We start from the raw sequence: 21,325 nt of genomic DNA, 5'->3' as shown, positions 1-21,325 counted from the left end.
TTTGCTAAGAAAGCAATGTTTAACTTATATCTAAAGTATGGCTGTACCGTACAAAGCAGGGAGTCAACATATTGTGCTAAATTGTACAGAAATGTAAAAAAATGTAAATCGTATCTTAGGCGGCAGTTATGAAGCAAAAACAGATTTTGCAATGTATGGGATCTTAGGTCATTAACATTTTACTGAGATAACAGGCTGTAGTTGCTCCCCCCCAAACTACCACTAGTTCAATACAAAAATTACCCCTGCTTCCACGCAAGAAATGCAACATGTTACATTAAAACCAGTTGTACAGTGTACTAAATGTTATTGGATTACTGCAGCAGTGTCTCTGTACCACAGTTAGTGCGTAAGTCACTGTACTTTTAATGTAGACACTAATATCCAGTTTAATACTTTCAGAAGTGTTCTGCAAAGGCTGTTTTATTCTATCTGTCTGCAATTTGGGCATCTCTAATTTAAAGATAAGGCAAAGGTCATATTTTTAATCAAATTAGGTAAACCAGGGTTTGTGCCCGGACTGCAGGCAGAAGAAGCCATTTCCAGGAGATTAGCTCACTTTGCCTGTCTTTTCCTTGATCAATATGTTAGATGTAAATCTCTGTAGCAAGTGATGGATGCTCTCAACTACTACAGTGTCACATCCTGATGCTAATTCACGGTAAGGCTAATACAAATCAAGCATGGAGCATCAGGCATTCATTTAGTTACATATAAATATCCAAACACCAGCCCCCTTACTGTATATTTATTCTTTAAAGTAGAAATGCCATTAGGGTAGGTATTATACAGTAATTTATTCACTTGCTTCCAATATGTTGTGACCATAAACAGCCCTGTATTTTCTGTAAAGTAAAACCTAGGACTACATGTACTGTAAGTGTGCAAATATGTCAACACCTATATGGTTCAGCTGTAACCATTGTTGTACAATTTAAATGGAATTGGTACAGTAGTCTGATTGTACTGGTTCCTGCATGCAGCCTTTTTGCACAGACCCCCCAGGCAGATTGCACAGCCTGATCACATTCTGCAGACACCCCACAGGCAGCCTCCACTAAAGGTCACTGTCAGAGGCAGCAAGAGTGCAGTACAGGGCTTGTGAATGTGAGAGGTAGGAACATTGGCCTCTAATGGGTAATGGTGGGTCATTCAGAGTCTGATGTATTCGGGGGACAGTGTTCAGGACTCAGTGTAGACCAGATACTGCTCCTTCTTAGTGGATTGCTTGATGAGGGATGTGAGGATGTTGGTGAGATAGATTTGGGGGTGTGATGTTACAGGAGGTGTCACTGTCCATATCCTGCTTCTGTGAGTGCAGACTTGTTAGATAGCAGTAATAATGCACTAGCCCCTTTTTTGCTATCAGAGGAAGAAATCAGTCCCAATCAGTCCCACGCATAATTTTTTCCTTCTTTCAGCAGTCTGACACTGATAGTGGCTGGTAATAGCAATCTTTATAAATGTCTAAAAAAATAAATATAAATAAAACAAATATATATATATGATCAATGTTACAGTAAATGCGTTTCATCCATTTATAGAGCTTACCTACACAGTCTAGTATTGGCACACCATGGTCACATTTAAAAGTAATCATATCCTGGCCATTTGTATTAATGTAAATAGGTACATAGCTATAATGTGGAGTGTGTATACATTTTGTGACTGATATTCTTATAAATTGTGCTTATTTGTATCCCTTCAGTGTTCCTTACAATAGAGTTTTCTGCAAGGGATAATGCGGTGTATAAGGATATGTGGATGAGAAATTCTAATGTCTAATATCCTTATAATCTACATTTGCCAGAGTACTTTGGGTTGATGTATCAAGAAATGGAGAAATTGCCCATAGCAACCAATCAGATTTGAGAAAGTATTAAGTATGTTCTATAAAATAAGTAGATCCTGATTTGTTGCCATGGACAACTGCTCCACTGGCTCACTTCCCCACTCTGTTCACTGCTTGATACATCACCCTTTTATCTCTTATTGACACTAGTGTTTGGTGACCTTTCCAGCAGCAGTTCTGCTTAAATCAAAGGGGAAAAAGTGAAAGTTTATTTTAATGGACATTTTATGCCTTCCTGAGTCATGTCATATTGCATTGCATTCCAGATGGAGTTCAGATAGAGGGCCTAATTCAGCATGGATTGCTATTCTGAGAAATTGCAAATTGAGCGATTATCGAATGACTGCACACGCGTAGCATTTGCATTGCGCACACGTGAGGGGTAATAGCGACAGAAAAAGCGTACAGATTGTAATCGCATTGTAGCCACTGTTTGACAGGAAAGTGGCATTTTTTGGCAGAAACCTGCCATTTTCTGGATCTGTCCGAAAAAAATCAGACGTGCCCATGTATTTTCGGGGAGGGTCTCTGACGTCAGCGCAGACCACTTCCAGGCCGTCTCAGTCGCAGATTAGTGGTAGACTCAGACCTACTTACATTTGCTCAGATGGCAAAAAATCTTTGATGTTCCAGAAATTACGTATGCATCTGCGATTGGATAGCGATCTATGATGCATTTGCAATTTTGCAAGTGGTGTTTTTTCTTCCTGTCTGGGTAGCGCATTTTCTACTTGCAGACCACTGCAAATTCTCAGAATTGCGATCCATGCTGAATTAGGCCCAGAATCTCTACCTGTACAAATAGGAAGCCTGGAATTATAGGTGTTGCAACATGACTCGGAAGGCAAAACTTTTGAAAAATGCTCAGTTCTCTCTATGGAGCTGAATTGGTAACAAAATAAAGCAAGTAACCTTGTATCTGGAACAAAGCAAGTTGCATTGTGAGGGGTGCACATACAGTTATTATTTTTGCATGTACAGTAGGGTAAATAGCGGCGGTTTATCAATTTAGATGCGCGTTTGGGCACACCCCTCTGAAATGTAAATCTTTGCACATGTGAAACCCCACACATTTGCGGTGCAACATGGTTTTGCCTAGGTGTACAGTTACTTGCTCCTTTTTTGTTTTACTCTTAACTGAGAATCAGCCCCAGTATGTGCTCCCTTTACGTTTTAATCAGCAGTGTATTTGGAGCGCAGCAGTTCTGCACTACATAAACGCTAACAACTGCAATTTATTTACACTTCATTTGGTTGTGTTTCTCATTTTAGTTTGACATAATGTATATAGAAAATGCAGCCTATGCATATGCACAAGTAGGAAAGGTGATCAGCTATTTTTAGGTTGTCTTTCTCTAACGTCCTAGTGGATGCTGGGGACTCCGTCAGGACCATGGGGGATAGCGGCTCCGCAGGAGACAGGGCACAAAAGCAAGCTTTTAGGATCACATGGTGTGTACTGGCTCCTCCCCCTATGACCCTCCTCCAAGCCTCAGTTAGGTTTTTGTGCCCGTCCGAGCAGGGTGCAATCTAGGTGGCTCTCTTAAAGAGTTACTTAGAAAAAGTTTTTAGGTTCTTTATTTTCAGTGAGTCCTGCTGGCAACAGGCTCACTGCATCGAGGGACTTAGGGGAGAGATTTTCAACTCACCTGCGTGCAGGATGGATTGGATTCTTAGGCTACTGGACATAGCTCCAGAGGGAGTCGGAACACAGGGCTCGCCCTGGGGTTCGTCCCGGAGCCGCGCCGCCGACCCCCCTTGCAGATGCTGAAGATTGAAGAGGTCCGGAACCAGGCGGCAGAAGACTTTCAGTCTTCATCAGGTAGCGCACAGCACTGCAGCTGTGCGCCATTGTTGTCAGCACACTTCTCACAGCGGTCACGGAGGGTGCAGGGCGCGGGGGGGGCGCCCTGGGCAGCAATGTATAATACCTGTATGGCGAAAAATACATCACATATAGCCCTTGAGGCTATATGGATGTATTTAACCCCTGCCAGATATCACAAACTCCGGAGAAGAAGCCCGCCGAAAAGGGGGCGGGGCCTATACTCAGCACACAGCGCCATTTTCCCTCACAGAAATGCTGGTGGGAAGGCTCCCATGCTCTCCCCTGCACTGCACTACAGAAACAGGGTTAAAACAGAGAGGGGGGGCACTGATTTGGCGATATGTACATATATTAAAATGCTATAAGGGAGGAACACTTATATAAAGGTTGTCCCTGGATAATTATAGCGTTTTGGTGTGTGCTGGCAAACTCTCCCTCTGTCTCCCCAAAGGGCTAGTGGGTCCTGTCCTCTATCAGAGCATTCCCTATGTGTGTGCTGTATGTCGGTACGTGTGTGTCGACATGTATGAGGAAAATGTTGGTGAGGAGGCGGAGCAAATTGCCTGTAATGGTGATGTCACTCTCTAGGGAGTCGACACCGGAATGGATGGCTTATTTATGGAATTACGTGATAATGTCAACACGCTGCAAGCCGGTTGACGACATGAGAGGGCCGGCGAACAAATTAGTATCTGTCCAGGCGTCTCAAACACCGTCAGGGGCTGTAAAATGCCCATTTACCTCAGTCGGTCGACACAGACCCAGACACGGACACTGATTTCAGTGTCGACGGTGAAGAAACAAACGTATTTTCCTTTAGGGCCACACGTTAAGGGCAATGAAGGAGGTGTTACATATTTCTGATACTCCAAGTACCACAAAAAAGGGTATTATGTGTGAGGTGAAAAAACTACCTGTAGTTTTTCCTGAATCAGATAAATTAAATGAAGTGTGTGATGATGCGTGGGTTTCCCCCGATAGAAAATTATTGGCGGTATACCCTTTCCCGCCAGAAGTTAAGGCGCGTTGGGAAACACCCCTCAGGGTGGATAAGGCGCTCACACGCTTATCAAAGTGGCGGTACCATCTACAGATAGGGCCGTACTTAAGGAGCCAGCTGATAGGAGGCTGAAAAATATCCTAAAAAGTATACACACACATGCTGGTGTTATACTGCGACCAGCGATCGCCTCAGCCTGGATGTGCAGAGCTGAGGTGGCTTGGTCGGATTCCCTGACTAAAAATATTGATACCCTTGACAGGGACAGTATTTTATTGACTATAGAGCATTTAAAGGATGCATTTCTATATATGCGAGATGCGCAGAGGGTTATTTGCACTCTGGCATCAAGAGTAAATGCGATGTCCATATCTGCAAGAAGATGTTTATGGACACGACAGTGGTCAGGTGATGCAGATTCCAAACGGCACAAAGATGTATTGCCGTATAAAGGGGAGGAGTTATTTGGGGTCGGTCCATGGGACCTGGTGGCCACGGCAACTGCTGGAAAATCCACCGTTTTTTACCCTAAGTCACATCTCTGCAGAAAAAGACACCGTCTTTTCAGCCTCAGTCTTTTCGTCCCTATAAGAGTCATATCTGCCCAGGGATAGAGGAAAGGGAAGAAGACTGCAGCAGGCAGCCCATTCCCAGGAACAGAAGCCCTCCACCGCTTCTGCTAAGTTCTCAGCATGACGCTGGGACCGTACAGGACCCCTGGATCCTACAAGTAGTATCCAAGGGGTACAGATTGGAATGTCGAGGCGTTTTCCCCCCTCGCAGGTTCCTGTAGTCTGCTGTACCAATGTCTCCCTCCGACAGGAAGGCAGTATTGAAAACAATTCACAAGCTGTATTCCCAGCAGGTGATAATAAAATTACCCCTCCTACAACAAGGAAAGGGGTATTGTTCCACACTATATGGTGGTACTGAAGCCAGAAGGCTAGGTGAGACCGATTCTAAATCTGAAAAATTTGAACACTTACAAGGGTTCAAATCCAGATGGAGTCACTCAGAGCAGTGATAGCGAACAAGGGGACTATATGGTGTCCCGGGACATCAGGGATGCTTACCTCCTTGTCCCAAAATTTGCTTTTCTCACCAAGGGTACCTCAGGTTCGTGGTACAGAACTGTCACTATCAGTTTCAGACGATGCCGTTGGATTGTCCAAGGCACCCCGGGTCCTTACCAAGGTAATGACCGAAATGAGGATTCGTCTTCAAAGAAAATGGACGACCTCCTGATAAGAACAAGGTCCAGAGAACAGTTGGAGGTCGGAGTAGCACTATCTCAAGTAGTTCTACGACAGCACGGGTGGATTCTAAATATTCCAAAACCGCAGTTGTTCCGACGACACGTCTGCTGGTCCTAGGGATGATTCTGGACACAGTCCAGGAAAAGGTGTTTCTCCCAGAGGAGAAAGCCAGGGAGTTATCCGAGCTAATCTGGATCCTCCTAAAACCAGGAAAAGTGTCAATGCATCATTGCACAAGAGTCCTGGTAAAAATGGTGGCTTATTACGAAGCGCTTCCATTCGGCAGATTTCACGCAAGAACTCTTCAGTGGGATCTGCTGGACAAATGGTCCGGATCGCATCTTCAGATGCATCAGCGGATAACCCTATATCCAAGGACAAGGGTGTCACTCCTGTGGTGATTACAGAGTGCTCATCTTCTAGAGGGCCGCAGATTCGGCATTCAGGATTGGATGCTGGTGACCACGGAGGCCAGCCTGAGAGGCTGGGGAGCAGTCACACAGGGAAAAAATTTCCAGGGAGTGTGATCAAGTCTGGAGAATTCTCTCCACATAAATATACTGGAGCTAAGAGCAAATTTATAATGCTCTAAGCTTAGCAAGGCCTCTGCTTCAAGGTCAGCCGGTATTGATCCAGTGGGATAACATCACGGCAGTCGCCCACGTAAACAGAAAGGGCGGCACAAGAAGCAGGAGGGCAGTGGTCAAAACTGCAAGGATTTTTCGCTAGGCGGAAAATCATGTGATAGCACTGTCAGCAGTGTTCATTCCGGGAGTGGACGACTGGGAAGCAGACTTCCTCAGCAGGCACGACCTCCACCCGGGAGAGTGGGAACTTCATCGGGAAGTTTTCCGCATGATTGTGAACCGTTGGGAAAGACCAAAGGTGGACATGATGGCGTCCCGCCCGAACAAAAAACGGGACAGGTATTGCGCCAGGTCACGAGACCTTCAGGCGATAGCTGTGGACGTCCTGGTAACACCGTGGGTGTAACAGTCGGTGTATGTGTTCCCTCCTCTGCTTCTCATAACCAAGGTATTGAGAATTATAAGACGTAGAGGAGTAAGAACTATACTCGTGGCTCCGGATTGGCCAAGAGGGACTTGGTACCCGGAACTTCAAGAGATGCTCACAGAGGACTAATGGCCTCGGGAGCTAAGATGGGATTTGCTTTCAGCAAGAACCATGTCTGTTCCAAGAGGAACCGTGGCATCTGCCTCTAAGAAAGGACCTGCTCCAGCAGGGACCTTGTCTGTTCCAAGACTTACCGCGACTGCGTTTGACGGCATGGCGGTTGAACGCCGGATCCTAAGGGAAAAGGCATTCCGGAAGAGGTCATACCTACCCTGGTCAAAGCCAGGAAGGAGGTGACCGCACAACGTTATCACCACATGTGGTAAAAATATGTTGCGTGGGTGAGGCCAGGAAGGCCCCACGAAAAAATTTCAACTAGGTCGATTTCTGCACTCCCTGCAAACAGGAGTGTCTATGAGCCTCAAATTGGGGTCCATTAAGGTTCAAGTTTCGGCCCTGTAGATTTTCTTCCAGAAAAAATTGGCTTCAGTTCCTGAAGTCCAGACGTTTGTCAAGGGAGTATTGCATATACAGCCCCTTGTGTGCCTCCAGTGGCACCGTGGGATCTCAACGTAGTGTTGGGATTCCTCAAATCATATTGGTTTGAACCGCTCAAATCTGTGGATTTGAAATATCTCACATGGAAAGTGACCATGATGTGGCCCTGGCCTCGGCCAGGCGATTGTCAGAATTGGTGGCTTTGTCTTAAAAAGGCCCATATTTGATTTTCCATTCGGACAGGGCAGAACTGCGGACTCGTCCCCAGTTTCTTCCTAAGGTGGTGTCAGCGTTTCACCTGAAACAACATATTGTGGTGCCTGCGGCTACTAGGGACTTGGAGGACTCCAAGTTGCTAGACGTTGTCGGGGCCCTAAAAATATATATATATATATATATATATATATATATATATATATATATATATATATATATATATATATATATATATATATATTTCCAGGACAGCTGGAGTCAGAAAGTCTGACTTGCTGTTTATATTGTATGCACCCAAAAAGCTGGGTGCTCCTGCTTCTAAGCAGACTATTGCTCGTTGGATTTGTAGTACAATTCAGCTTGCACATTCTGTGGCAGGCCTGCCACAGCCAAAATCTGTAAATGCCCATTCCACAAGGAAGGTGGGCTCATCTTGGGCGGATGCCCGAGGGGGTCTCGGCTTTAAAACTTTGCCGAGCAGCTACGTGGTCAGGGGGGAACACGTTTGTAAAATTCTACAAATTTGATACCCTGGCTGAGGAGGACCTGGAGTTCTCTCATTCGGTGCTGCAGAGTCATCCGCACTCTCCCGCCCGTTTGGGAGCTTTGGTATAATCCCCATGGTCCTGACGGAGTCCCCAGCATCCACTAGGACGTTAGAGAAAATAAGATTTTACTTACCGATAAATCTATTTCTCGTAGTCCGTAGTGGATGCTGGGCGCCCATCCCAAGTGCGGATTGTCTGCATTACTTGTACATAGTTATTGTTACAAAAATCGGGTTATTATTGTGGTGAGCCATCTTTTTTAGAGGCTACTTCATTGTTATCATACTGTTAACTGGGTTCAGATCACAAGTTGTACGGTGTGATTGGTGTGGCTGGTATGAGTCTTACCCGGGATTCAAGATCCTTCCTTATTGTGTACGCTCGTCCGGGCACAGTACCTAACTGAGGCTTGGAGGAGGGTCATAGGGGGAGGAGCCAGTACACACCATGTGATCCTAAAAGCTTGCTTTTGTGCCCTGTCTCCTGCGGAGCCGCTATCCCCCATGGTCCTGACGGAGTCCCCAGCATCCACTACGGACTACGAGAAATAGATTTATCGGTAAGTAAAATCTTATTTTCCGGATTTCCCTTCTAAATTGAGCCTCTGTGTGTGTGTGTAACCCCTTTCCTCTTCTCCAGGGGGAGTTTTCTCATCTGGTCCTGCTGGCAATGTTTGATTGTGTCGACGATACAAAGCTGGTAAAGCAGATAATCATTTCTGTGAGTATCTATCTTTCTCCTCATAAAGAAATACATTGCTTCTTAGTGTTTCATACCTCCTGGAACCTGATAGTTTTGCTGGAATTTGCTGTGAAATATTTGGAAAGCTATCCGTTAACAATTTGTGTTTACTGCTAGTTAACTCTACAGTAATTTTTTTATTTTCATGCTAGTAAAAAAATTGTCAAGCATTTTTACTAGCAATAAAAAACAGCCAAACAACACAAATAAATTGAGACTCCACTGGGCACATAGCCTATGTGCTCTAAATTCTGTAATCTTCATGAAAACTTCAAATGTTACAATATATTCCCATTATTGCTGTTATAGTTGTGTTGCCCATTTTATGCAAGAAAAGTAACCAATGTTCGCTGAAAAATAATGATACAGATGTGACTCTGTGCATACATTAAATACCGGTCCATTTACAACAACATAGAAACAGAATTTGACGGCAGAAGAGAACCACTCTGCCCATCTAAGCGGCCCCTTTTATACATTTTGGTAGCCTCAATCCTATTTGATCCTTGGTGCTTTCTAGTAATAAAAAAAAAAAAAAAGGTTTGGATGCATTCACGAATCCGTTATAAATTATTATAATAGTTTCTTCAATCTATATACTGGCAGAGCAGTAGTCTGTTGTCAACCCTGGGGCAGATGTATTAAGCCTGGAGAAGTGATAAGTGAAAGGTGATAACGCACTAGCCAATCATTATGGATTTAAATAAAAAAAAACTATTACCTGAAAACTGCATTCATGAGAATAGAGAATTACTTTCTAATGAGACGATCTCTAATACTTTTACATGTCCTGAATAAGATTATGGATTTGTTGTATGCCTTCTCGTACAATATTTAATCCGTTTGTAGAATAAATAAGTTTCTCTTTATAATACTCTTATTCCGTTTTAATTTGAAACAATCTATTTTTTTTTATTTTTTTTTTATTTACCAAACCACCCACCTTTTATGTACCATAAATTATCCCTTACTCGGGGGATGTGTCCTCAGGGAGACTGACACATTGATCTAGCTTACTGCTAGAACATCTGCAAACATTGTGTACAGTACTTGAATTTTGTTGTATTGCTTAAATAATCTTTTCTATTTAGCATATATCTTTGTTTCTTCTCTAAAGCCTGTCCTTACAGTTCTATATTTTTTTTTTTTGCTTTTAATATTGTCTTGTGCACGTCGGGAGGTTTTTGTTTTATTCCATACGTTATGCTCTCTCACAGTTTGCTCTTTTCTGCCCACGCAGAATAATTACTGTGACGTTTCTTGGAAGCCAGTCCTGGAGTGGGCAGTTTTTGTTTTTTTCCTGACAGCTCAGCTTGGAAGCCAGCTCCCTTTTCAGTGTGCTGGTTAATATGGTCTATATATGCTATGATTACAGGGAGGCTGTTTTATGTTTATTATTACACAATCCATAAAACAATATTGTAAAGCAAATAATAACAATATTGCTAATAGATGGGTTTGATCTGTAGCATGTTTGCAAAGGGCAGCATTGTAGGTAAATCTGAGCCAGATATCTATCTATCTATCTATCTATCTATCTATCTATCTATCTATCTATCTATATTAGATGTGCCCTCCATGCTTTGCCTGCACTTTGTCACGTCGATGGCGTCTGACTAACTTGACGGCCCAATCTCCACAAAGCACTCATCCTGTGAGATTCTTTCCTTCATTGTGCTCACTAAACCCCTTTTTCTGCTTCTTTTATGCAACAAATCCTGGCAGTTATGTGGTAGGCTAAATAATCCAGCACATTGCATCTCATTTGCTTAAGATAGTCTGCCGGACCAGATAAATCTGTCAGGCTTGTATGAAACCATTTGCCATGAAAAGGTACTGAGTGCCTGTATGTGTCCATATTTTTAGCGTACCTTTTGTTTTGTGATGTAGGTCGTTGTTTTTTTTTTTTTTTTCCCTTTAAGATCTTCAGCTTTCTACTGAAACAATATTCTGTATAACAACCAACTGTCTCCACTATATTTTGGGGTTAGTTTGTTAGTGTTACAGTAGTTTTCCTTCATCTCTAAGAATTCTGGACTTTTTCTGCTAGAATATCCATGCCTGGTGTCTATCATTGAATTTAGCCAAAGTGTATATGTGTGTGTGTGTGTGTGTGTGTGTGTGTATGTATGTGTGTGTGTGTGTGTGTATGTATATATATATATATATATATATATATATATAATATATATATATTTATATTGCTAGCTGGAGTACCTGGCGTTGCCCTGGATTTTAAGAATGTCTTTATACAAAGATATATTTTAAACATTAAAACACACATTATAAATAACATAGATAGCTGAATACCCGTGCTTTGCTACGGGATGAGGATGGTAAATTAGAATGATAGTTGTTCGTTAATTTACGTTGGTTGGAGATGTAGTATATAGGCATATCTTGCTTCCCTGACGCACTTTGTGTAGTGGCCGGACCCCTTTTTGGTCCCCCAAGGGACCCTGCTCTTCCGACTATACAACTCTGTCTCTGGCTTCCTGCTGCCTCCATTCCCCTTCTCACATCATGTCAGTGCCCCTGTGAATTTTTTTTTTTACAGTTTATTATATAGTGCAGCACATTATGTATCTCCTGATATACTCTGTGCTGCTTCCACTATATAACTCTGTGTGTGGGTTTGTGCTACCTGCATTCCCCTCCTCACATCATGTCACTGGCCCTGTCACATGCAGCCCTGTCATCACTGACATATCATGCATGTCCTGATATAGTCTGTGCTGCTGGCCCACCCCTACGGGTGCTAGTGGTGTGTTACACTCTGGGAACAAACCCTGTGGGGGTAAGTCACATGTGTAGCAAGTTTGGTGTAAATTGCTCCAGGCATTCCAGAGTTATGCTGTCTGCTGAAAAACTCTGTGCTGCTGCCTTACCGCTAGGGGTGTCTTACACCCACATTGTTTGTTCCCAGCCTGTAAGTCATATGTGTACCAAGTTTGTTGTAAATTGGTCCGGCATTTGGGAGTTATGCGGTCTCCTGAAATACTCTGTGCTTGTGTCCCACCCCTAGGGGTGTCTAACCCCCACAGAGTTTGTTCCCAGATTGTAAGTCAGATGTGTACCAGGTTTGGTGTAAATTGCTCCAGGCCTTCTACAGTTTTGCTGTCTGCTGACATACTCTGTGCTGCTGTCCCACATCTAGGGGTGTCTGACCCCCACAGTGTTTGTTTCCAGAGTGTAAGTCAGATGTGTACCAAGTTTGTTGTAAATTGCTGCAGGCATTCCAGAGTTATGCTGTCTGCTGAAATATTCAGTGTTGCAGCCTCACCCCTAGGGGTGTGTTCCCCCCAGATTGTTTGTTGCCAGATTGTAAGGCATATGTGTACCAATTTTTTAGTACATTGCTCCAGCAATTCCGGAGTTATGCTGTCTTCTGATATACTCTGTGCTGCTGTCTGCCCCCTAGGGGTGCTAGGGATAACAGATTGTTTTAGTTGCCTCCGCCGTGTTTTAATACACTTATATGTAAAATTTCACAATCTTCGCTTGTAAACTGTGGACTTGTATAGAAAGACAGAAGGACAAATGTCAGACTGCCTTTTTTCCGACAAGTCGGGAATTCCAACTTGAAATGAATAGACCCCTGTATATATGTGTGTGTGTATGTATATATATATATATATATATATATATATATATATATATATATATATATATATATATATATATATATATATATATATATATATAGGAAGAGGAATAAGCTGGCACTCAGAGACTTGAAATGAATCATTCAGACTACGTGGCATTTAACCACGTAGTCTGAATGATTCATTTCAAGTCTCTGAGTGCCAGCTTATTCCTCTTCCTATATACTGACAACAGTTGGCAGGGCACCGGAGCAGATTGCTACAGATAACAAGTGCAGAGTGCCGAACACTACTTCCATATAGATATAGATATATATATAGATATAATCCAAAATGACCGGCACTCTGTCTTAATCTCCAACTACCTCTGTGCCTTCCCTGGCTGCATGCCAATGTAATTCATTCAGAAATGGGTGGCACCCACGAGGAAATTTCACAACGAAAAGAAATCACAAGAGAGACTGAGCTCTGGTAACGTTTCAGCTATATTCTAGCTTTCGTCAGACCAAACACATAAATACATTGAACAAACATTTATACCTTACCCCACACCTAATGAGCACTCCTCCCTGGTCCGGTGCGCTGGCGGGGAAAGATGACGCTGTCCCACCTCAGCCGCACGTCTTTGTCCCGCCTACTGCCTCGCGTTGCTCGTTGCCCACAATCCTGCGCGCCAGCAGCGGACGAATGACGTCACCACGTCCCGGCTGAGGGACACGTTCACTCCTCCCGCCCGGCCCCGGTTGCCTAGGAACCAGATAAACAAATGTGACAGCGTGTATTATATAAACATGACATGAGACGGATCCCGCATTTGGATTGATATCATGATATGGTAAGGTTAATGTTACTGCTGATATAATGATCTTTGGTAGATACCTTTGTTGTATAGTACTAAATTCAATATTATGTTTAATAAATAAGAATTTACTCACCGGTAATTCTATTTCTCGTAGTCCGTAGTGGATGCTGGGAACTCCGTAAGGACCATGGGGAATAGCGGGCTCCGAAGGAGGCTGGGCACTCTAGAAAGATTTATGACTACCTGGTGTGCACTGGCTCCTCCCACCATGACCCTCCTCCAAGCCTCAGTTAGGACACTGTGCCCGGACGAGCTGACATAATAAGGAAGGATTTAGAATCCCGGGTAAGACTCTTACCAGCCACACCAATCACACCGTACAATTCGTGATACTATATCCAGTTTGACAGTATGAAAAACAACTGAGCCTCTCAACAGATGGCTCAACAATAACCCTTTAGTTAACAATAACTATTTACAAGTATTGCAGACAATCCGCACTTGGGATGGGCGCCCAGCATCCACTACGGACTACGAGAAATAGAATTACCGGTGAGTAAATTCTTATTTTCTCTGACGTCCTAGTGGATGCTGGGAACTCCGTAAGGACCATGGGGATTATACCAAAGCTCCCAAACGGGCGGGAGAGTGCGGATGACTCTGTAGCACCGAATGAGAGAACTCCAGGTCCTCCTCAGCCAGGGTATCAAATTTGTAGAATTTTGCAAACGTGTTTGCCCCTGACCAAGTAACTGCTCGGCAAAGTTGTAAAGCCGAGACCCCTCGGGCAGCCGCCCAAGATGAGCCCACCTTCCTTGTGGAATGGGCATTTACAGATTTTGGCTGTGGTATGCCTGCCACAGAATGTGCAAGCTGAATTGTACTACAAATCCAACGAGCAATAGTCTGCTTAGAAGCAGGAGCACCCAGCTTGTTGGGTGCATACAGGATAAACAGCGAGTCAGATTTTCTGACTCCAGCCGTCCTGGAAACATATATTTTCAGGGCCCTGACAACGTCTAGCAACTTGGAGTCCTCCAATTCACTAGTAGCCGCCGGCACCACAATAGGCTGGTTCAGGTGAAACGCTGACACCACCTTAGGGAGAAATTGGGGACGAGTCCTCAACTCTGCCCTATCCATATGGAAAATCAGATAAGGGCTTTTACATGATAAAGCCGCCAATTCTGACACTCGCCTGGCTGAAGCCAAGGCTAATAACATGACCACTTTTCACGTGAGATATTTCAGATCCACGGTTTTTAGTGGCTCAAACCAATGTGATTTTAAGAAACTCAACATCACGTTGAGATCCCAAGGTGCCACAGGAGGCACAAATGGGGGCTGAATATGCAGCACTCCTTTCACAAATGTCTGAACTTCAGGTACTGAAGCTAGTTCTTTTTGAAAGAAAATCGACAGAGCCGAGATCTGTACTTTAATGGAGCCTAGTTTTAGGCCCATATCCACTCCTGTTTGCAGGAAATGCAGAAATCGACCTAGTTGAAATTCCTCTGTTGGGGCCTTATTGGCCTCGCACCATGCAACATATTTCCGCCATATGCGGTGATAATGCGTTGCCGTAACATCTTTTCTGGCCTTAATAAGCGTAGGAATGACTTCTTCCGGAATACCCTTTTCCTTTAGGATCCGGTGTTCAACCGCCATGCCGTCAAACGCAGCCGCTGTAAGTCTTGGAACAGACAGGGCCCCTGCTGTAACAGGTCCTGTCTGAGCGGTAGAGGCCACGGGTCCTCTGAGAGCATCTCTTGAAGTTCCGGGTACCACGCTCGTCTTGGCCAATCCGGAACCACGAGAATTGTGTTTACTCCTCGCTTTCTTATTATTCTCAATGCCTTTGGAATGAGAGGCAGAGGAGGGAACACCTAAACCGACTGGTACACCCACGGTGTCACTAGAGCGTCCACAGCTATCGCCTGATGGTCCCTTGACCTGGCGCAATATCTTTTTAACTTTTTGTTGAGACGGGACGCCATCATGTCCACCTGTGGTTTTTCCCAACGGTTTACCAGCATCTGGAAGACTTCTGGGTGAAGTCCCCACTCTCCCGGGTGGAGGTTGTGTCTGCTGAGGAAGTCTGCTTCCCAGTTGTCCACTCCCGGAATGAACACTGCTGACAGTGCTAGTACATGATTCTCCGCCCATCGGAGAATTCTTGTGGCTTCTGCCATCGCCATCCTGCTTCTTGTGCCGCCCTGTCGATTTACATGAGCGACTGCCGTGATGTTGTCTGACTGGATCAGCACCGGCTGGTGTAGGAGCAGGGATCTTGCTTGACTTAGGGCATTGTAGATGGCCCTTAGTTCCAGAATATTTATGTGAAGGGAAGTCTCCTGACTCGACCATAGTCCTTGGAAGTTTCTTCCCTGTATGACTGCCCCCCAGCCTCGAAGGCTGGCATCCGTGGTCACCAGGACCCAGTCCTGTATGCCGAACCTGCGGCCCTCTAGAAGATGGGCACTCTGCAGCCACCACAGTAGAGACACCCTGGTTCTTGGAGACAGGGTTATGAAGCGATGCATCTGAAGATGCGATCCGGACCACTGGTCCAACAGGTCCCACTGAAAGATTCTGGCATGGAACCTGCCAAAGGGAATTGCTTCGTAAGAAGCCACCATCTTTCCCAGGACCCGTGTGCAGCGATGCACTGATACCTGTTTTGGTTTCAGGAGGTCTCTGACTAGAGATGACAACTCCCTGGCTTTCTCCTCCGGGAGAAACACTTTCTTCTGGACTGTATCCAGAATCATACCCAGGAACAGTAGCCGTGTCGTCGGAACCAGCTGTGACTTTGGGATATTCAGAATACAGCCGTGCTGGTGCAGCACCTCCTGAGATAGTGCTACTCCCACCAACAACTGTTCCTTGGACCTCGCTTTTATTAGGAGATCGTCCAAGTACGGGATAATTAAAACTCCCTTTTTTCGAAGGAGTATCATCATTTCCGCCATAACCTTGGTAAATACCCTCGGTGCCGTGGACAGGCCAAACGGCAGCGTCTGGAATTGGTAATGGCAATCCTGTACCACAAATCTGAGGTACTCCTGGTGAGGATGGTAAATGGGGACATGCAAGTAAGCATCCTTGATGTCCAGGGATACCATGTAATCCCCCTCGTCCAGGCTTGCAATAACCGCCCTGAGCGATTCCATCTTGAACTTGAATTTTTTTATGTACGTGTTCAAGGATTTTAAATTTAAAATGGGTCTCACCGAACCATCCGGTTTCGGTACCACAAATAGTGTGGAATAATAACCCCGGCCTTGTTGAAGTAGGGGTACCTTGATTATCACCTGCTGGGAATACAGCTTGTGAATTGCCGCTAGCACCGCCTCCCTATCTGAGGGAGCAATCGGCAAGGCAGATTTTAGGAACCGGTGGGGTGGGGACGCCTCGAATTCCAGTTTGTACCCCTGAGATACTATTTGCAGGATCCAGGGATCCACCTGTGAGCGAGCCCACTGATCGCTGAAATTCTTGAGGCGACCCCCCACCGTACCTGGCTCCGCCTGTGGAGCCCCATCGTCATGCGGCGGACTTGGAAGAAGAAGCGGGGGAGGACTTTTGCTCCTGGGAACCTGCTGTTTGTTGCAGCCTTTTTCCCCTACCTCTGCCTCTGGACAGAAAGGACCCGCCTTTTCCACGCCTGTTTTTCTGGGTCCGAAAGGACTGAACCTGATAAAACGGCGCCTTCTTAGACTGTGAGGGGACATGGGGTAAAAATGCTGACTTCCCAGACGTTGCTGTGGAAACTAGGTCCGAGAGACCATCCCCAAATAATTCCTCACCCTTATATGGCAACACTTCCATGTGCCTTTTAGAATCTGCATCTCCTGTCCACTGGCGAGTCCATAAGCCTCTCCCAGCAGAAATGGACAATGCACTTACTTTAGATGCCAGTCGGCAGATTTCCCTCTGTGCATCTCTCATATATAAGACTGAGTCTTTTATATGGTCTATGGTTAGCAGGATCGTGTCTCTGTCTAATGTGTCAATATTTTCTGACAGTTTATCTGACCACGCAGCGGCAGCACTGCACATCCATGCTGACGCAATAGCTGGCCTAAGTATAATGCCTGAGTGTGTATATACAGACTTCAGGATCGCCTCCTGCTTTCTATCAGCAGGTTCCTTGAGGGCGGCCGTATCCGGAGACGGTAGTGCCACCTTTTTAGACAAACGTGTGAGCGCTTTATCCACCCTGGGGGGTGTTTCCCAACGTGACCTATCCTCTGGCGGGAAAGGGAACGCCATTAGTACCTTCTTAGGAATTACCAATTTTTTATCAGGGAAAGCCCACGCTTCTTCACACACTTCATTTAATTCATCTGATGGGGGAAAAACTACGGGTAGTTTTTTCTCTCCAAACATAATACCCTTTTTAGTGGTACCTGTAGTTATATCAGAAATGTGTAACACCTCTTTCATCGCCTCAATCATGCAGTGAATGGCCTTAGTGGGCATCAGGTTAGACTCATCGTCGTCGACACTGGTGTCAGTATCAGTGTCGACATCTGGGTCTGCTTGCGGTAGCGGGCGTTTTAGAGCCCCTGACGACCCATGCGACGCCTGGGCAGGCACGAGCTGAGAAGTCGGCTGTCCCACATTTGGCATGTCGTCAATTTTCTTATGTAAGGAGTCTATACGTGCACTCATTACTTTCCATAAGCTCATCCACTCAGGTGTCTGCCCCGCAGGGGGTGACATCCCTTCTAAAGGCATCTGCTCCGCCTCCACATCATTATCCTCATCAAACATGTCGACACAGCCGTACCGACACACCGCACACACACAAGGAATGCTCCGAATGAGGACAGGACCCACAAAAGCCCTTTGGGGGGACAGAGTGAGAGTATGCCAGCACACACCAGAGCGCTATATAATGCAGGGACTAACTGAGTTATGTCCCCTATAGCTGCTTTTTCTATATATTATATACTGGGCCTAAATTTAGTGCCCCCCCTCTCTGTTTTTACCCTGTTCTGTAGTGTAGACTGCAGGGGAGAGCCAGGGAGCTTCCTTCCAGCGGATCTGTGAAGGAGAAATGGCGCCAGTGTGCTGTGAGAGAGAGCTCCGCCCCTTTTCCGCGGACTATTCTCCCGCTTTTTTCCATATTCTGGCAGGGGTATTTTCCACATATATAGCCTCTGGGACTATATATTGTGGAATTTTTGCCAGCCAAGGTGTTATTATTGCTTCTCAGGGCGCCCCCCCCAGCGCCCTGCACCCTCAGTGACCGGAGTATGAAGTGTGTATGAGGAGCAATGGCGCACAGCTGCAGTGCTGTGCGCTGCCTTGGTGAAGACTGATGTCTTCTGCCGCCGTTTTTCCGGACCTCTTCTTGCTTCTGGCTCTGTAAGGGGGACGGCGGCGCGGCTCCGGGACCGAACACCAAGGACTGGGCCTGCGGTCGATCCCTCTGGAGCTAATGGTGTCCAGTAGACTAAGAAGCCCAATCCGGCTGCAAGCAGGCGAGTTCGCTTCTTCTCCCCTTAGTCCCTCGCTGCAGTGAGCCTGTTGCCAGCAGGTCTCACTGAAAATAAAAATCCTAAATCTATACTTTCTTTCTAAGGGCTCAGGAGAGCCCCTAGTGTGCATCCAACCTCGGCCGGGCACAAAATCTAACTGAGGCTTGGAGGAGGGTCATAGTGGGAGGAGCCAGTGCACACCAGGTAGTCATAAATCTTTCTAGAGTGCCCAGCCTCCTTCGGAGCCCGCTATTCCCCATGATCCTTACGGAGTTCCCAGCATTGCTCCTCACACACACTTCACACTCCGGTCACTGAGGGTGCAGGGCGCTGGGGGGGGGCGCCCTGAGAAGCAATAATAACACCTTGGCTGGCAAAAATACCACAATATATAGCCCCAGAGGCTATATATGTGGAAAATACCCCTGCCAGAATATAGGAAAAAGCGGGAGAATAGTCCGCGGAAAAGGGGCGGAGCTATCTCCCTCAGCACACTGGCGCCATTTCTCCTTCACAGATCCGCTGGAAGGAAGCTCCCTGGCTCTCCCCTGCAGTCTACACTACAGAAAAGGGTAAAAAAAGAGAGGGGAGGCACTAAATTTAGGCGCAGTATACAATTATATAGAAAAAGCAGCTATAGGGGACATAACTCAGTTAGTCCCTGCATTATATAGCGCTCTGGTGTGTGCTGGCATACTCTCACTCTGTCTCCCCGAAGGGCTTTTGTGGGTCCTGTCCTCGATTGGAGCATTCCCTGTGTGTGTGCGGTGTGTCGGTACGGCTGTGTCGACATGTTTGATGAGGATAATGATGTGGAGACGGAGCAGATGCCTTTAGAAGGGATGTCACCCCCTGCGGGGCAGACACCTGAGTGGTTGAGCTTATGGAAAGAAATGAGTGCACGTATAGACTCCTTACATAAGAAATTTGACGACATGCCAAATGTGGGACAGCCGACTTCTCAGCTCGTGCCTGTCCAGGCGTCGCACAGGTCATCAGGGGCTCTAAAACGCCCGCTACCTCAGACCGCAGACCCAGATGTCGACACGGATACTGACACCAGTGTCGACGACGATGAGTCTAACCTGATGCCCACTAAGGCCATTCACTGCATGATTGAGGCAATGAAAGAGGTGTTACACATTTCTGATATAAATACAGGTACCACTAAAAAGGGTATTATGTTTGGGGAGAAAAAACTACCCGTAGTTTTTCCCCCATCAGATGAATTAAATGAAGTGTGTGAAGAAGCGTGGGCTTTCCCTGATAAAAAATTGGTAATTCCTAAGAAGGTACTAATGGCGTTCCCTTTCCCGCCAGAGGATAGGTCACGTTGGGAAACACCTCCTAGGGTGGATAAAGCGCTCACACGTTTGTCTAAAAAGGTGGCACTACCATCTCCGGATACGGCCGCCCTCAAGGAACCTGCTGATAGAAAGCAGGAGGCGATCCTGAAGTCTGTATATACACACTCAGGCATTATACTTAGGCCAGCTATTGCGTCAGCATGGATGTGCAGTGCTGCCGCTGCGTGGTCAGATAAACTGTCAGAAAATATTGACACATTAGACAGAGACACGATCCTGCTAACCATAGACCATATCAAAGACTCAGTCTTATATATGAGAGATGCACAGAGGGAAATCTGCCGACTGGCATCTAAAGTAAGTGCATTGTCCATTTCTGCTGGGAGAGGCTTATGGACTCGCCAGTGGACGGGAGATGCAGATTCTAAAAGGCACATGGAAGTTTTGCCATATAAGGGTGAGGAATTATTTGGGGATGGTCTCTCGGACATAGTTTCCACAGCAACGTCTGGGAAGTCAGCATTTTTACCCCATGTCCCCTCACAGCCTAAGAAGGCGCCGTTTTATCAGGTTCAGTCCTTACGGACCCAGAAAAACAGGCGTGGAAAAGGCGGGTCCTTTCTGTCCAGAGGCAGAGGTAGGGGAAAAAGGCTGCAACAAACAGCAGGTTCCCAGGAGCAAAAGTCCTCCCCCGCTTCTTCTTCCAAGTCCGCCGCATGACGGTGGGGCTCCACAGGCGGAGCCAGGTACGGTGGGGGGCCGCCTCAAGAATTTCAGCGATCAGTGGGCTCGCTCACAGGTGGATCCCTGGATCCTTCAAATAGTATCTCAGGGGTACAAACTGGAATTCGAGGCGTCTCCACCCCACCGGTTCCTAAAATCTGCCTTGCCGATTGCTCCCTCAGACAGGGAGGCGGTGCTAGCGGCAATTCACAAGCTGTATTCCCAGCAGGTGATAATCAAGGTACCCCTACTTCAACAAGGCCGGGGTTACTATTCCACACTATTTGTGGTACCGAAACCGGACGGTTCGGTGAGACCCATTTTAAATTTGAAATCCTTGAACACACACATAAAAAAATTCAAGTTCAAGATGGAATCGCTCAGGG

General features: G+C 45.9%; 1 protein-coding gene across 4 annotated transcripts in view; it reads left to right on the top strand.

Moving 5' to 3' along the window:
* The window catches only part of PUM3 (pumilio RNA binding family member 3), a 236,768-nt gene that overhangs the window by 155,784 nt on the left and 59,659 nt on the right, over positions 1-21,325 (top strand). For all 4 annotated transcript variants that reach the window (XM_063913956.1, XM_063913954.1, XM_063913955.1 and 1 more), the window contains exon 13: positions 8,912-8,992. In XM_063913956.1, coding sequence (XP_063770026.1) covers positions 8,912-8,992 — 81 coding nt within the window. The remainder of the gene's footprint in view (positions 1-8,911; positions 8,993-21,325) is intronic.

This window comes from Pseudophryne corroboree, chromosome 1 (assembly GCF_028390025.1).
Source record: "Pseudophryne corroboree isolate aPseCor3 chromosome 1, aPseCor3.hap2, whole genome shotgun sequence".
In the NCBI taxonomy this organism is placed as follows: Eukaryota; Metazoa; Chordata; class Amphibia; order Anura; family Myobatrachidae; genus Pseudophryne; species Pseudophryne corroboree.
The sequence above is the reverse complement of the archived record's forward strand: the minus strand, read 5'-3'. Positions and strand labels throughout refer to the sequence as shown.